This window comes from Triticum dicoccoides, chromosome 7A, assembly GCF_002162155.2.
Source record: "Triticum dicoccoides isolate Atlit2015 ecotype Zavitan chromosome 7A, WEW_v2.0, whole genome shotgun sequence".
Taxonomy (NCBI): domain Eukaryota; kingdom Viridiplantae; phylum Streptophyta; class Magnoliopsida; order Poales; family Poaceae; genus Triticum; species Triticum dicoccoides.
In genome coordinates this window covers 215,719,736-215,735,471 of record NC_041392.1, presented here as the reverse complement: position 1 = coordinate 215,735,471, position 15,736 = coordinate 215,719,736, and the positions used below count along the sequence as shown (strand labels likewise).

The following is a 15,736-nucleotide window of genomic DNA, read 5'->3' as shown; positions in this document are numbered from 1 at the left end:
CGAGGTCGCCGGAGCAGCGGCTCCGCGGCGGAGCGACGATGAGGCGGCCGGGCGGCGCACCCCGTGGGCGGCGCGTGCCTCGGGAGGCCGCGGGCAGGCGGCGGCAACGGGACGGGCCCGCGCGGGCCGTGCGGTGGAGAGGCGGGGCGCCGGGACAATGTGGCGGCGCGCGATTGGACGAGGCGGCGGCGGAGCTGACGTGGCAAGCACTGATTGGCCGGGGTGAGGTGGAGGCTGGACGCGTCCGGCAGGCGCGGACATGTCCGGCGGCGGAGTGGGAAGAAGCTAGGGTTTGGACTGCGCGAAAAATCGGGGAGAGCCACATATATATAGGTAGAGGGAGCTAGGGGAGTCCAAATGAGGTGCCGTTTTCGGCCACGCGATCGTGATCGAACGACCGAGATGATGGAGAGGTCTTAGGTGGGTTTTGGGCCAAATTGGAAGGGTGTTGGGCTGCAACACGCACGAGGCCTTTTCGGTCCCTCGGTTAACCGTTGGAGTATCAAACGAAGTCCAAATGACACGAAACTTGATAGGCGGTCTACCGGTAGTAAACCAAGGCCGCATGACAAGTCTCGGTCCAATCCGAAAACATTTAACACCCGCACACGAAAAGAGGTAGAAAGGGACACCGGATGACATAGGAGCGCCGGATTGCAAAACGGACAACGGGGAAAATACTCGGATGCATGAGACGAACATGTATGCAAATGAAATGCACATGATGACATGATATGCAATGCATGACACGCAAGCAATGACAAGGCAACAACAACGAATAACTGGAGGACACCTGGCACATCAGTCTCGGGGCGTTACAAATAAGGCCCAGGGTGTTGGGTTTGTTGCCATGGCTGACGCCCACAGGGTGCTTTGGCTTAGGAGCTGGCTGAGCAAGCACTACTACTAGAGCTTGTTGTTGGTTACCGTGTGCATTATCCTGGATGGCGATGGCGATGGCGATGGCGACGACTATGATGACACATATTTTGTGTAGCTAAGCCTTGAAAACTGTTTTATAGTATGTATATTTTGTTGAGGTGGTATATACTGACCCCTCATGATGATCGTGAACTTGCGGTGGTAGGATGACACCCTCTTTTCGGTGTGGTGGTACGATGTCATCATAGTAGTGCTATGTTAGAATTTGCTATGCCATATGATCATGCATGCTTACTACTTCTACTCCATTGCTTGCTTCTTGATTGTTCTTTTGCTTACTGCTTCAACTGCTGCTCTTGTGCACTGCTAGGACAAATGGTATGCGGTGTTTGTCAGAAAAGCACCAGGGGTTTACAGTTCATGAGAAACTTGCAGTGAATAAGTTGCACCTTACAACAAGAACAACCATAGAAGGTTTAAGACTAGATGGGCGGCAAAAGAAGGTTACGCCAACTATGTGCGAAAAAGCACACAGTTGACGTGGTTGATGTTGGCAATGTTGCAGTTGCCAAGACGGCGCCCCGCCTTGCGGTGAAGAACTTCATCATCATCGTGCAATTCGTCGCCATTCCAGCAGTATTATGACGTTGGTGTGCTAGATGTGATCATGTGTAAGGTAACCTCCACATAAGATAAGAAGTCAGCATACCTCGCATCGTGTGTGCAACCAAACAACCATGCTTATGTGTCAGTTCAGACAATACGGACAAGCAAACTCTATGTGCTAAACTATACCCTAATGCGGGCAATCAAACAGGTTGCAGATGTTGATTTAGAGGCTGCATTTACTCAACCAGACTCGTGTAAGGGCATCTTCAACAGTTGTAAGATTGATGTTGGTAAATTTGCCACCTAGGACATAGTGATGATGTGGCATGTATTAAATGTGAAGAGAGAGCAAAGTTGTATGTAGATTGACCAACAAGCTTTGCACAAGCTCCAAGGTAAAATAGAGAGCAATCACATTTATTTTCTCACCATCTATTGGATAGCTTAAACTGGTCATAGTGGAGAGTAACTTAGAGGGTGCTTGGATACAAGGGACTATTTTTAGTCTGACTAAAAATAGTCTCTTTTAGAGGCTAAAGTTCCAAGCACCCCTGACTAAAGAGAGGCTAGGACTAGTCTTGAGGCTAAAATCTTTTAGTCATGGGAAACCTACTAAAATATGTATTAGCTCTCTCTCTCCTCATTTAATTCCTCTCCTTAGTTCTGGATTGGAGGGTTTGAAGGATAATAAATGCTCAATAACTAGATTTTAGTCTCTTTAGTATTTGGATCCAAGCATGGATGAGACTAGCAAGTTTTAGTCCCACTACTTTTAGTCATGGGACTAAAACGTATCCAAGCATGCTCTTATACTAGTGTCATGCATATGACACTAGTCTAAGTTACTACCTTCATAGTGCAAAGTAACATAGTAGTGGTGTCATAGATGACTTCATTTATTAGTTTGTAGACTCATCTTGTCTTGAAAACCGTTATGTTACATTAACATATTATGTTACCACTTCTCATTAACTACATGCCACATTAGCAAAATTTTCTTGAAATGCGCTATGTTACTAGCTAAATTACTCCCATTATGACTAACCTTACATACAATCCATTAAAGTAATTGTATGATAGCTTGTTAGTTGATGACATAAATATTTTACCAACAAAATTAAATACAACCTATTCTAAGCCAGGCATGAGCTAGCAGGCCCGGTCAGGCGGTCACTGCGGCTGCCAAACACGCCTACAGAATCTGCGCAAAACGGATGTTCGGTCGTGGAGTTCGGCTAGGCAACCCAGCTCCTCCCTCCCCCCTCTCCAGTCTCCCTACTCCGACGATCTATCCGTCGAGCCTCCTCACCGCGCCACTCGCAGCAGCGCCGGAGGGGGAGGATGGGGCGGCCGCCGAGCAGCGGGGGCCCCGCGTTCCGGTTCACGCACGCGGAGGTGGCGGAGATGGAGGAGCACCTCCGCCACCTCAACAATGCCATCCCGCAGCGCAACGTCATCCAGGGCCTCGCCGAGAAGTTCACCGCCTCCGCCGCCCGCGCCGGCAAGATCCCCGTCCAGTACAAGCAGGTACGTACTAGGTTTTCCCCACTCGAATTTAATTCCCCCCTATTTCCCTCCCTGGGGATACGAGACGGGCCCGTCTTATTCCGATCTATGTTGGATTTTGCGGGTCGGCGCAGGTCTGGAACTGGTTCCAGAACCGGAGGTACTCGCAGCGGGCCAGGACCCCCAGGGGCGCGCCGCCGCCGCAGGGGAAGATGCTGCCCACGGGGGCCGAGGAACACCACCCGGCCTCCTTCAGGGCTCAGGGGTCTTCCTCTTCCTACCCCGGATCCCACTCAGGTGGCTGCTGGAACGCCCATAACTCGATATTTACTTATGCTGTTCATTTCCATAGCATGCAATTCCGCTGGTGGTTAGGATGATAATGATGATGGTATATTGGTACTATTGCTTTGGTGGTGCAGAATTTATGCATGATGGCTGTGCTGCTTATGTTGGGTGTAGGGGTGCCTCTGAATGTCTAGGGCTTATTGTTTGGGTGCTGGCTGCTATAACAATTTCAGTATTTATTATCGTTTAGAAGATTTTAGTTTGTAACCGACCTGCCATGAACCATGTATCATGTTGATTATGGATTATTGATATTGTCGTTACCAATCAGGAAAGAGTGCTTCGGATGGTGGCCAGGCCGAGTTTGAAGCAAAGTCAGCTAGAGATGGCGCGTGGTATGCAGATATATATATATTCATCATTTCCTCTTTTGATGTCAGATCAGATGTGGTCTGTTTTTTTGTGTATAGTTGATTTATTTTTGTGTGTGAGTGTGGGTTGGTTTGTCTGTCGGTGTGTGTGCGGGGGGTGGGGGGTTTAATCGTTGATTCAGTTTACTTGCATAAACCTTTTAGTTCTATATGCATGACTAATCTTTGTTGTTACAGGTATGATGTTGCTGCCTTTCTGTCCCACAGGCTCTTTGAAACAGGGGACCCGGTAATGACCATGTTTTTTGTTGTTAAATATGATTGATTTACTAAATTCACTTCTGCCATTATTTATTCAAGCGCTTTACCAGCACTAAAACTAGAGATGATTCTGGTTTTCATCTATTTATAGTTAGATGACATTGTGTCCTAGATTTCCCCAACACTTATTGCCGGATCAGTGTTGGTGTTCAAACATTTTGAACACCTGTCTTATCTAACTTTGTGTTGTAGAAGACCTGTGAGTCGGCACAGTATCACTCCATCCTGCTCTACACTTTTACAAGATGGTACTAATAAAGTACTGATCAGTTAACATAACTCCAAGAACCTTGTGTACTTTCTACTTTATTAGGCTTACATGGGAAGCTGATATTAGATGGTATAACTTTTACTTTTCACCATCTCTGTGTTTTGACATGTAAAACAAAATACATAGATTGAATGTTTGTTTTAAAGATTGTATAGCAGTATAGACATGCCAGAGTTTTTAAAACAAATAAGTTAATTCACCCCCTTCAATTATCATGAGAAGCGATTTTAAATGCTGAACCACAATGCTATTTACACCCTTGAACTGTAGGAACTGAAGCGTATCAGACTACAGTGGCAGTTTTCATTTCAGTTTGGTCATGTAACAAGCGAATTCAGCTGCATTGCCACCATGGACCCCCCCACCCACCCATTATACCAATCCCATGATCTATATTCAGCATAGGGAAAATATTGGAGATTTGATATGGTGTAAACGTGCAATATAACATCCTTACATGCGACACAGTGTGCGCCATCCAATTCCGATTGCTTGCCGTGATCGTGATGTCATGATCCGAGCATCAATGATGTGACCGTGATGACAGCTCCACAGGACTTTATCATTGTCCCTGCAAGGTCCATTCATAATCAAAGCCTGGCTGCTTCTCTTCCACACAGCCAGCAAAAAGCAGGGGCATTTTTGAGCCAAAGAGCCCTCCTGCACTATGCTGCAGCGTGTGGCCTCGAGAAACAAGCACACCTACTCCAGAATCTTGTCCCAAGAGAAGACCCAGACTCATACACATGTGAACTGCAAAGCATAGGCTTCCATGCTGGGTCAATTTCCAAATTAACTAACTGATTCATCCAACTCTGTGCTAACTACCAGTCACCCACCACCACTGTACTAGCCGCCAAAGCTTTGTTTCTTGATGTATTTGCCCAAGCTTGATGATTTGCCATAATTCTAGTACTCCCTCCGTCCCAAAATAAGTGACTCAACTTTGTACTAGCTTTAGTGCAAAGTTAGTACAAAGTTGAGTCACTTATTTTGGGACGGAGGGAGTATTTGCTTAATGGAGAATTACAGAAGCAGTAGCAGTAGTATTGTTTTAGACAATTAGACTTTTAGTTGACTCCACACACACCAAAGGAAGAAGCACAGCCATAGTACGGAAATAACTTTGCATCCAAATTAGTCTGTACATCACCTTGCGGGAACTGTGTGTGGTTGAAGTGCGATGTGAACCACTGTACGTGTAGTGTATGTTGCAAGCACGGAAGGCAAACATGTTTGACGGGCACCCAAGGGTTAGTGTGGTGTTGCACAAGCTGTTGAGTTCTAAGTGATACATGTGGCTCAGTTGCTGCGAGGCTTGTGAGCCAACTTGAGTATGGTTTGAGAAGAGAGAAACAAACTGTTGATGACTTGATGTGGCTTGTCAAGCTGGTACTTAAGATTCACAAAGATCGAGGATTTGGCTGCCAACGTGGCAAAGATTACTGTCAAAACCAGTCTTAGGGGTGATTTGTGTTTTTCACAGTTGAGGGTTGAAAACCAGACTCGCTCATTTTTCAACAATTATATAATGCCCACGTTCCTCTAGTGTTTAATCATTCTCCACAGTGGGTTTACTACCTGTGTGTTACGCCAACTGTGCTTGCACTTATTAACTTTTTGTGTTTCAGGAAGTAAAAGTTCGATTTTCTGGATTTGGGCCTGAGGAGGATGAATGGATTAATGTTCGTAAATGTGTGCGGCTGCGGTCTCTTCCATGTGAATCTGCAGAATGTGTTGCTGTGCTTCCTGGGGATCTCATTCTTTGTTTTCAGGTAGTCATCATCTTAAAGGACTTCTGTTCACCTGACTTGGCACTTGAAAATTCTGCTTGTTAACTTATTATTCCGAGATTATTTTATCTCTATTACTTGTTGGCCTCTGATAGAGTGGGGGTATGTCGGCCGGGTTTCACCTGCCAAAAGTCTTGGGTCTTCCAAAGTTTCTGTTTTGACTGTGGTGCACATGGCAAACAGATTACTGTTGCTTATTAAGCCAAGTCACTTGTTTGGTCCTTTTTAAGAGTAATTGATTATATATTTCAACCTTGTTGATACTCAAGGCTCTGCAATTCATAGCCTCTATTTCTTGTTTGTGTGAACTATAAAGTTGTAATTCCAGTCTGTGCATTTTCAAGTGTTGTGATTGACAGTACATATACTTATTAAATGCCTTTACTTTAATCTGTAAGAAGTATAAGTTCCAGTGCTGCATGTATTTTATACGTATGATATATGCAGCGCTATAGTTGCAATGAATAGGACATTTAAGTACAACATCTGTTTCCTGTGGCTTTCCATTTTCTTGGTAATCATATTTCGTAATAGAATTTCATTGTGATGCCACTTGGTCCAACTGGCAGCATTGATTGTACAATTTATTAGTTGAGGTGTGAATGGCAAAAGGACTGTGAAATCGCTGCATTTTATTTCTAGTCATACTTATGAGTAGAAGAACTGATTTTTAATCTAAATTGGGTGTGAATTTATCCAATGAATATTCTCATTACTTTATTATTGAAGTGAGCCCTGAAAGCTTCTCTTGGAAAATGGAGGCTGTAACCTATCTCTGGTCATTTATAAAATGGATAAATCAACTTCCATCAAATAAAGGCTGCCTAAAAATTCATTGTGTTGGTAGTTGGACAAACACCTGGAACGGTAAATTAGAGCGTTGAGATTAAATGTGCATGAGTTTACTGCTAGTTCAAGACAGTATTGTACTCAAAATTGGAGTATTGTTGAGGGTCTTAGTAAGGAATTTTGGTCAGTGGGTAAGTAGTGAAGTAAAGTTGAACAAAGGGCCAGTCTATTTTGATTTGATTTAGTTGTCTTGTAATGTAGTGTTACCGTTTATCCAAGTTGATTTCTCACATGAGTAAATATTTCTTTGCTGAATTGAACAGGAAGGCAAAGAGCAGGCCCTCTATTTTGACGCTCGTGTTCTTGATGCTCAAAGGCGCAGGCATGATGTAAGAGGGTGCCGCTGCAGGTTTCTTGTTCGGTATGATCATGATCACTCTGAGGTAATTCTCCTTCTGTCTAACTCTGTTGAGCGTTCAGGCATTTACTCTGGTTCCTGTGTTACACCATTTTGGATGTCAGATGTGGGACTAGGGTCCTGGAGTTGCGATTCTGGTTCCAGGGCTATTTGCCTGCATATAGAATTTGATTTTGGGCTTTATCCTTGATTCCACGAAGATTTGATGACACATACAACCCGAGCTGGCAAAAATCAGACCTCCACCCCTCTGATTTGTATGTAGTTGGCCATGGTTTTCTTCATAACATGCCTGGACATGAATAGTGGGTAGCACGCCATGGTCCTTTGTGGACCCATTAAAACCCACCCCAGTTTCTGAAGGCAACAAAACCTGCTTTGGAATTTCCTTGTGATTTCATTTCCAACCTGCAATTTCTTTGGCAGCCAAACAAAAAAAAATGTTAAAGGAAGAAATTATGGGAAAAATTAGTGCAAGATACTATGGTTTTTGTTCAGGCTAATTATCTTGTTATGTAGTCAAATAAAACGGAAAGCAGAGTGACGAGTATGATGTTTCAGACAAATACTTAGATTTTACATTTCTTTTGACGTGACAGGAAATTGTTCCTCTGAGGAAGGTATGCCGTCGACCAGAAACTGATTTCAGGCTCCAGATCTTGCACGCATCTAGAGCGGCGGCGTCTGCAGATGCTCAGAATGTTAGCCCAGTTGAGCAGAAACCCCAAAAGGCACACAAGATGATGGACGTGAACACTGCCGAGGTGACCGTGGTTCGCAACCCAGATCAAGGAGGGCCATCTGATAAGCCGGCTGCTCCCTTACCAGCTGCGGCTGCTGGCACCCGCGGTGATTCAGTTTCAGATGTGCAGATGGGGAATGTGGAGGTTATTCCAAAAGTTGAAGCTGCAAATGAAGCACATGACGACAAGATGAACGTGGGAGCTTAGTTGTTTTGCTTCCCTGTGTGCCTCGTTGTGAACTTATTAAGTCCAAAAAAATGTTTGCTTAGGAACTTCCGATCGAGGAAGGATGGTCGCCCGGTAACTGTAATGTGCCGATGTCGACTTGTTTGCTGGTGTGTGTACAGAGTGTTGGATTGTCGGTATCTATAATGTGCCGATGTCGACTTGTTTGCTGGTGTGTGTACAGAGTGTTGGATTGTCGGTATCTATATAGCTATATCGTGAGAGTTTTCTGGTGGTGGTTGTCTTTTATCTGTTTACACTCTTAACAATTTTGAACAGAGAAAACGCACCATGCAACACGCTCATGCACCAGAAGATTTGCAAAAGCTCCAAAGCCAAGATAATCCTTGCATGTCCTGGTGCATAACTTAGGCAGAGTTGTCTGTTTTCAATCCTCTTGCTTGCTCAATGAAAAGGCAGAGCTCTGCTGATTGCTTGAAAATAAAATGTCAAACTATAATTTTACATAAAGTCGTAATTTACCTTATTGCCTAGACATGGTATCTAGGTGAATGCCACCAGGTACACTGCAATTATCTCAGTTTGGTCGTTTCAATCAATTTTCTACATCTATTTGCCATTCTCCCTAACCTCTATTCCTATTTTTCGCCTGATGATTGCATAAAGCAAGCAACGATAGACCTCAAGTGGATCAGTCACATGAAAAGCAAACAAAGATCAAACCTGGGATTCTAACTCTTGAATCCTTTGGACAAGTAGCTGCCATATCAAAAACAAAATGCTAATTATAGCCAAAAAATATATTTCTTATGGAGGTAATGCCAATCACACCCCAAATTATTGATCCATCAGTTGGCGTGTACATGAAAAGTGTATCCTACAAAAGAATGTCTTCATGTCGGTCCTGGCAGTGGCCTTGGTGTACAACAGTTTAATTTTTGCCATGCAGATCTCGATTACTAGTTGCCAGCCGCCTCACCTGGAGTCTTGGTGGTCATTTGGTCCACAGCATGCACGGTGCTCTGAAGCTCCTCCCATATAACCTTGTAAACCATTCTCTGCCTGTTCACAGCGGATTTCCCCTCGAACGCCTTCGAAACCACGTCTATGCTGAGGCCAAAAAAAGGGACAAGTCTAGTTTCAGAAATATAACCAAAGGAAAATAGTAGGACCAATCAAGCATCAGTTAATGAAAGAATCCCAAACAATGTTGCCTCAAATATAGTATATTTAAACATAAGTACCCTACAGATATAACTAATGTTATTTTTGTCAACTCATGAACAGAAAACTGTTGGTGCTAGCAGCAGACTATCCTGGATTTCCGTAATTGTAGAATTACTAAGTTCATGTTGAGAAAAGGAGGGATCCATTTGCAATTGAAGACAATCCTCAACATTACTGGACTAGCTGAAAATAATAAAAATGCCTACACACGGGTATGGAAAATGCCTGATAACTATTTTAACGGATTCATAAGAGAAGGTTTGATGCAGAATATGAAGGTTGATAACTTCTGATGTCAATCATGTCAATTAAGTTGTATTGCCATTTTTATCTCTTTTCAGTGTCAATTTCTAGAATTTTCCACAATCCATGATGCACGAAATAATAGAGAGATGGGAGTAATATGTATCTAAGTGATGTCTGCCACACTAATTCACTTAAGGGTGCATTTTGCATACATGATATTTGATCAATCTAACCTAATTATTGTCCAGTTTAATATTTCTGATAATGACCAGTGCCTTGGAATTTAGTTTCACCGTCTAAAATTTACGTTGCGTTCGAATAGCAAACTCATTGAACATCAATTTTGCGCACATCAATTTTTTCAACGGGAACAGGTAGCATGTCAGTATGCTGAATGCTGTTGCCTCTCCCACTGCAATAAACGATGAATGTGATGATGCTCAATGAACTATCCATATCACGTTAACACAAAATCAACTCCTATCTTTTTGAATTGATCAACATAGCCCTCCAATATCTATAAGCTGCCTTGCAGGAATTGCGCCCCCTGAGTCCCTGACCTCTCCTGCGATAGCTTCATTGCTCATCAAATACACTGGCAGTTAGCTTTCTTCTCAGATTATCATTGGCATGAAAATACGATGCCAAGCTTGTGGGCTTTTTTCTTTACATAATTGCTCAATATGGTGTCTGAGTCTGCACAAGTCCTCCACTACTTAACATGTCCAGATCATGGACTGTACCAGTAAACTCTTGTATAGCAAAAAACATTATATCCATCGTTGCTAACAACACAACTGCTAGCACCACTGCAGTTGTCATTGCTAATAGGTAGCTTCTGCCATGCTGACGCCCCGCTATGGTGCTATCCCTTCGCCTTGCTGCCGCGTCCGAGACCCTGGCTCTGGCACTACCACTGTCGCTAACAGAGCAGATTCAGACCCTGGCTCTGGCACTACCACTGTCCGCGATAACTCAGCAGGTCCCTTTCCTCAAAAGTTTACATCATGTATCTAAAGGGTTTTAAGAATATTAACTTATTAATTGCTGCATTAGTGCATTACATCCATTTTATGCATCCTTCCTAGTCTAATAAAGTAACTGAATCTAAAAGCGAATGAGCTAGTCCCTTACGTATTCATATAACTCCACACATAACTCCTAAAGTATCCCGACTATATCACCATACTACCGATGCTCCATACGCAAATGTCACTCGCAACCAAGAGGTGATCAAGAGACCACAGATTAATTCCATCTACTGCTTGAGTACAGTTACAAGTCTAGACCATGGAGTGTGTGCTCTCCACAGATAGCCCGAGGACCTAAATTACGCCCACGAAACAGCAAGCGTTCTTGACATCTACTGTGGTCAATCATGGAACCGATGGCAGGGTCAATTTTGTTACCAGACGTGGCGGCCATCCCCTGAGGCGTCGACGACGGTGACAATGTCCGCCTCCAGCTGCTCCTTGATCTGAAAAAGGATAACAACAACATGTAAGCGACCAGAGGATTTACATCTGGGAGACATCGGCTCCACCCGTGGAGAAACCAAGATTAGAAGCAAGAGGCGCCAACGGGGTGCCAAGAAGTACCTTGGTCTCCATAGACAGCGTGATGGTGGATCCGGTGGGCCCCTCCGGTCCCGGCGCCGACGCCCAGGCCGAGAATCCCCCGGTCCGGGTGCTGCCGGAAAGAGGGGGAGGGGACCAGGTGGTGAATCTAGCAGAGGAGGAGGAGGAGGAGGAGGAGGATAGGGAAGAGAGGGCCAGGGTGGCCTGACGGCAGATGGCGTATGAAGCGGAGGAGGAGGTGGTGAAGCGGCGGAGGAGCATGGAGGTGAAGGAGCAGGGGGCGGCGGCGGACCTCATCAGCAGCATCGTCGCAGAGGAGAGAGAGAGAGGACAGGAGAATATTTCAGATTTTTATTTTTTTGATGAGAAGCAGAAGATTTCAGAAATGTGGTCTTGCTTCAGCGGCCATTTGCTTTGGGCCTAATCCAGGTCCGAAAAGGGCCGCGTCGAGAGGTAGTGCCGTGGGCTAAAAGAAGTAGGGCCGCCAATTCATTAAGAAGAAGATATGTCACATACCTTTTTTTTTCTTATTTCTCGCACACCCTATCTTTATGAGCACCCGCGTCTCGTAGTTTACGGAAGCATCTCCTCTCACTAAACGAACATCAAAGTCTGAAATAAATCCAGAAAAATGCAAGCACCAGCGCCCAGTCTAGGCCTCAACACTTGGTGCGTTGACTTCACCGCAAGAATCTATCCATCCAAGTAATCTCCGGTTCGTCTAAAAAAGAATTTGTAATAGTATTATTATAAAAACACCAATATTTGGGGAACAGCCGCTGGGAGCGATTTCCCAATGAACACTTAAATTATCATGCAATTTCAACTAAGTTGTCATGGAAAATTTATAAGAATTGCCATGGTCAAAAGAAAGTTACCATGTAGCACACAAAAATGCCAGCGATCTATTTTTTTTTGCCATCTGCGTGATACGGATTCAGGCTATGGTGGCATTCGCTAGGGCCCCACAGAGGGAACGTTCAACAGTTAACATTTTCCTATTATAAGCATAATAAGCATACTACTACCGTGTGTTATGAGCGCCTATCTAAATACTCCCTCCTTTTTATAATATAGTGCATATAGACCCTTTTAAAATTCAAACTTTGCAATCTTTGACCAAATTTATGAAGAAAACTATCTACAACACCAGAATGTATACAATATGAAAGTATACATTGTGATGTATCTAATGAAATATATTTGGTATTCTAAATATATATGTTTTTCTCTACAACTTGGTCAAGCTTAATAAAGTTTGACTTAATATATATATATATATATATATATATATATATATATATATATATATATATATATATAGTGTTACTATTCATCACCCAGTGTGCAGAATAAGTTATTCTTCACCCGAGATAATTTTACGATCGCTTCCTAAATAAATTACGTTTAGAATATAAATAGTTACATGCATATTGATTCAATATGTAACATTTGGTATAAAAAAGCAAAAATATAGGTTATAAGATCAGAAAAATCACATTTTATGTATGTTTTACACTATGTTTTTACATTCATAATTTTACGTAATATAAAATATTTTTTACGGCGAGTACATATTTTCTTACATTCTCTTTTTGTGTACGAAATAAGACAAATTTTACGAAACGTAAAAATACGGTGCCTTGATGTCAAAATAGAGAGGGGATGAAGAATAACTATTCCTCACCCAGGATGACGAATAGCGCGACCCTATACGCTATTCGTCACCCTGGGTGAGAAATAGTTATTCTTCACCCCTCCTCTATTTTACCATCAATGCACCGTAATTTTACGTTCCGTGAGTTTTGTCTTATTTCCGACGTAAAAAGCGACCGTAAAAAAATATATAATCACCATAAAAAATATTTTATGTTATGTAAAATTACAAACATAAAAAGCATAGTCTAAAATACACATAAACTGCAAATTTTCTTGTCTTATGACCTATATTTTACATTTCTTATGTCAAATTTTACGTAGTGAATTAATAGAAATGTAACTATTTGAATTCCAAATATGTGCAGAATAAGTTATTCTTCACCCGAGGTAATCTTACGATTATTTCATAATTAAATTACGTTTGGAATTTAAATAGTTACATTTCTATTGATTCACTACGTAAAATTTGACATAAGAAATGTAAAATATAGGTCATAAGACAAGAAAATTTGCAGTTTATGTGTATTTTAGACTATGTTTTTTATGTTTGTAATTTTACATAACATAAAATATTTTTTACGGTGATTATATATTTTTTTACGGTCGCTTTTTACGTCGGAAATAAGACAAAACTTACGAAACGTAAAATTACGGTGCATTGATGGTAAAATAGAAGGGGATGAAGAATAACTATTTCTCACCCAGGGTGACGAATAGCGCGACCCTATATATATATATATATATATATATATATATATATATATATGCGCACTACATTGTGAAACGGAGGGAGTATGAGTTTTGACCTTAATTTGTTATAAAAAAGACCTTAATTTATTTGTATAAATATTTGGCAAATAGTTACAGTCTTACAGAACTTGTTATAGAAAACCCTTAATTTATTTGTATATATATTTCGCAAATAGTTACAGTCTTAGAGAATCACAAGTACCACGTAATCCACTCGTTCGAATCCATGGCTAAACTGTTACTGGAAACGCAAACTCGAATTTCGAAACTAGAAACACAACTCAATGTTCACAGACTATTACAGGATGTTGTAGTTAATAGTTTTTTAGAAAAGGAGGAATCATCCTCAGCCTCTGCATCTGGGAGATGTATGCGAAGCCGTAGTTAATAGTACTACCGTAGTATATTGGTGCGTACTATCAAGAAACATCGTGCGGCGATCATCTACTTTGTTGGCCTCGCAGGAGCAGTGCACGAATCTCCAGCACCCCTGACCTGCGGCGGATGCGCCTGCCTCGCTACGCCGGCGCCGTTTGCAGGAGCAGGAGCGCACCTGAAGCCTGCTGCCGCGTACTGCCGGGGCGGGCCGAGCAGCGGCTGAGGCAGCGCGGGCACCCTGCCACCGCCATCGCCACCGGCGCCGTGTTTCTCCCACTCCGCCGGTGGCTTCACGTGCGCGAACTTGATCTCGAAAACGTCGTCGTCGTCCATGTCGTGCACCGTGGCGCGGGAGCTCGGCAGGGGCCTCATAACCGCCGGGCACTTTGCAGTACCCAACCCCTTCTCCGCATCTGCAGTGCTCTGCTGCTCTGCAGAGGACTTTCCTCTCGACGACGACGACCTCCGGCCGCACAGCCGGCCGGCGATGCACGCGGCGGCTGAGAGGAAGGAGACGACGGCGAGCACCACGAGCACCGGCCCGAAGGAGCCTCCGCCCTCGTCGGGCGCCGGCCTGCCAGTGTGCCGGACGGAGCCGGCGGAAGGATAGTAGCTGCTGCCGTACGGCAATGGCTGGGGCAGAGAAGCCATTGATGCTCACCGACTCCTGCAGCGCAAAATACTCGGTCTGCTTCGTGCCGAGGGCTTGTTATGTAGCAGCAGCAGCGTGCCGCTAAAGGTGGCCATGTGAGATGTGACGGTGCTTTGCCCAACTTTTGTGCATGTCTCTGGGCATCTTTGAACGCTTCGGGACGCGAGAAAGTGGATCGTATGTGTTCTTCCAAGGATCTCGTCTAGAATCTGTTTCAGATCAGAAGATTTGGCTACGGCATGAGGAACTGTTCTTTTGTTCTTTGCTTGCTTTTGCCTTTGCTTTCGGGAGGGCGTTGCACTTGCACTTGCACCGGAACAAAGCACGCGCCCAGGTAAGGTGACCAAAGCATGAGGCGGGCGGTCGCTAAATAAACTTTTTTTTTTCTTAAAAACTCAAAGGTGTGCGTATCATATATTAAAGAAGAAAAAGGAAGAGAGTCCTCCACGGTTACATTACATCACAAATGTACAGGCACCACATCACCGTCCGCCGTTGCACTAAGCCGACTACTCGCCTTGTGCCCACTCCAGTGCCACTATGAAGGCCGCCGCTAAGTCGCCCCGCAAGATGCCCGCCCGCTTTCAAACCCTGCTCTCACTTGTGATTCTGTCGATAAGCCGTGCCATACCGCCGCCCCATCAAATATTATAGCGTTCATGTGCTTCCACGACTCCCATAGAGTTAGCAGGCAGATGGTGCGGATCGTCTTCGCGTGATGCCCGTGCGCGCTCTGCCTTGTGCACTATGCCTGCAATGCCTCTCCTACCTGCGGCGCGCCTCCCGAATTACCTAGGGCAAAGAAGACCCTGGTCCAAACCTCCCTTGCTAGCACACACCCTGGTCCTTTCTTTCCTTGTCCGTGCTGGGACTGCGTTGTACGCCCGCGGTGCCAACTCCTGCAGCCGATAACCGTCTAGCCACCTATCTTTCCAGAATAGTGTGTCCCGTCCGTTGCCAATGACAGCTGTTGTTGTAGCCTAGAAAAGTTGTGTTGCTTCCTTCGGCACTGAGAATGAGAACTCCAGCCAGGGTCTTTCCCGATCCACCCTCTGCAGCCATAGCCATTT

The 15,736-nt window shown here is 44.1% G+C and overlaps 3 protein-coding genes across 3 annotated transcripts; 1 reads left to right on the top strand and 2 right to left on the bottom strand.

Annotated features, from left to right (window-relative positions):
- The first annotated feature begins 2,671 nt into the window (after positions 1–2,671).
- Positions 2,672–8,458, top strand: LOC119334735 (protein SAWADEE HOMEODOMAIN HOMOLOG 2-like). The gene is made up of 7 exons (XM_037607281.1): positions 2,672–3,018; positions 3,132–3,294; positions 3,617–3,680; positions 3,894–3,945; positions 5,880–6,023; positions 7,154–7,273; positions 7,848–8,458. The coding sequence occupies exons 1-7, from the start codon at positions 2,833–2,835 to the stop codon at positions 8,196–8,198; spliced, it is 1,080 nt and encodes a 359-aa protein (XP_037463178.1). The 5' UTR covers positions 2,672–2,832; the 3' UTR covers positions 8,199–8,458.
- A 484-nt stretch (positions 8,459–8,942) lies between these two features.
- LOC119334736 (protein BOLA4, chloroplastic/mitochondrial-like) lies at positions 8,943–11,591 on the bottom strand. Its single transcript, XM_037607282.1, has 3 exons — positions 11,249–11,591; positions 11,060–11,127; positions 8,943–9,287 (listed from the first exon to the last, which is right to left on the bottom strand). Exons 1-3 carry the CDS (start codon positions 11,531–11,533, stop codon positions 9,137–9,139), a joined length of 504 nt encoding a protein of 167 aa, XP_037463179.1. The 5' UTR covers positions 11,534–11,591; the 3' UTR covers positions 8,943–9,136.
- A 2,287-nt stretch (positions 11,592–13,878) lies between these two features.
- On the bottom strand, positions 13,879–14,673 carry LOC119334210. The gene has a single exon (XM_037606816.1). The coding sequence runs from the start codon at positions 14,663–14,665 to the stop codon at positions 14,081–14,083; it is 585 nt and encodes a 194-aa protein (XP_037462713.1). The 5' UTR covers positions 14,666–14,673; the 3' UTR covers positions 13,879–14,080.
- Between the last annotated feature and the right edge of the window lie 1,063 nt (positions 14,674–15,736).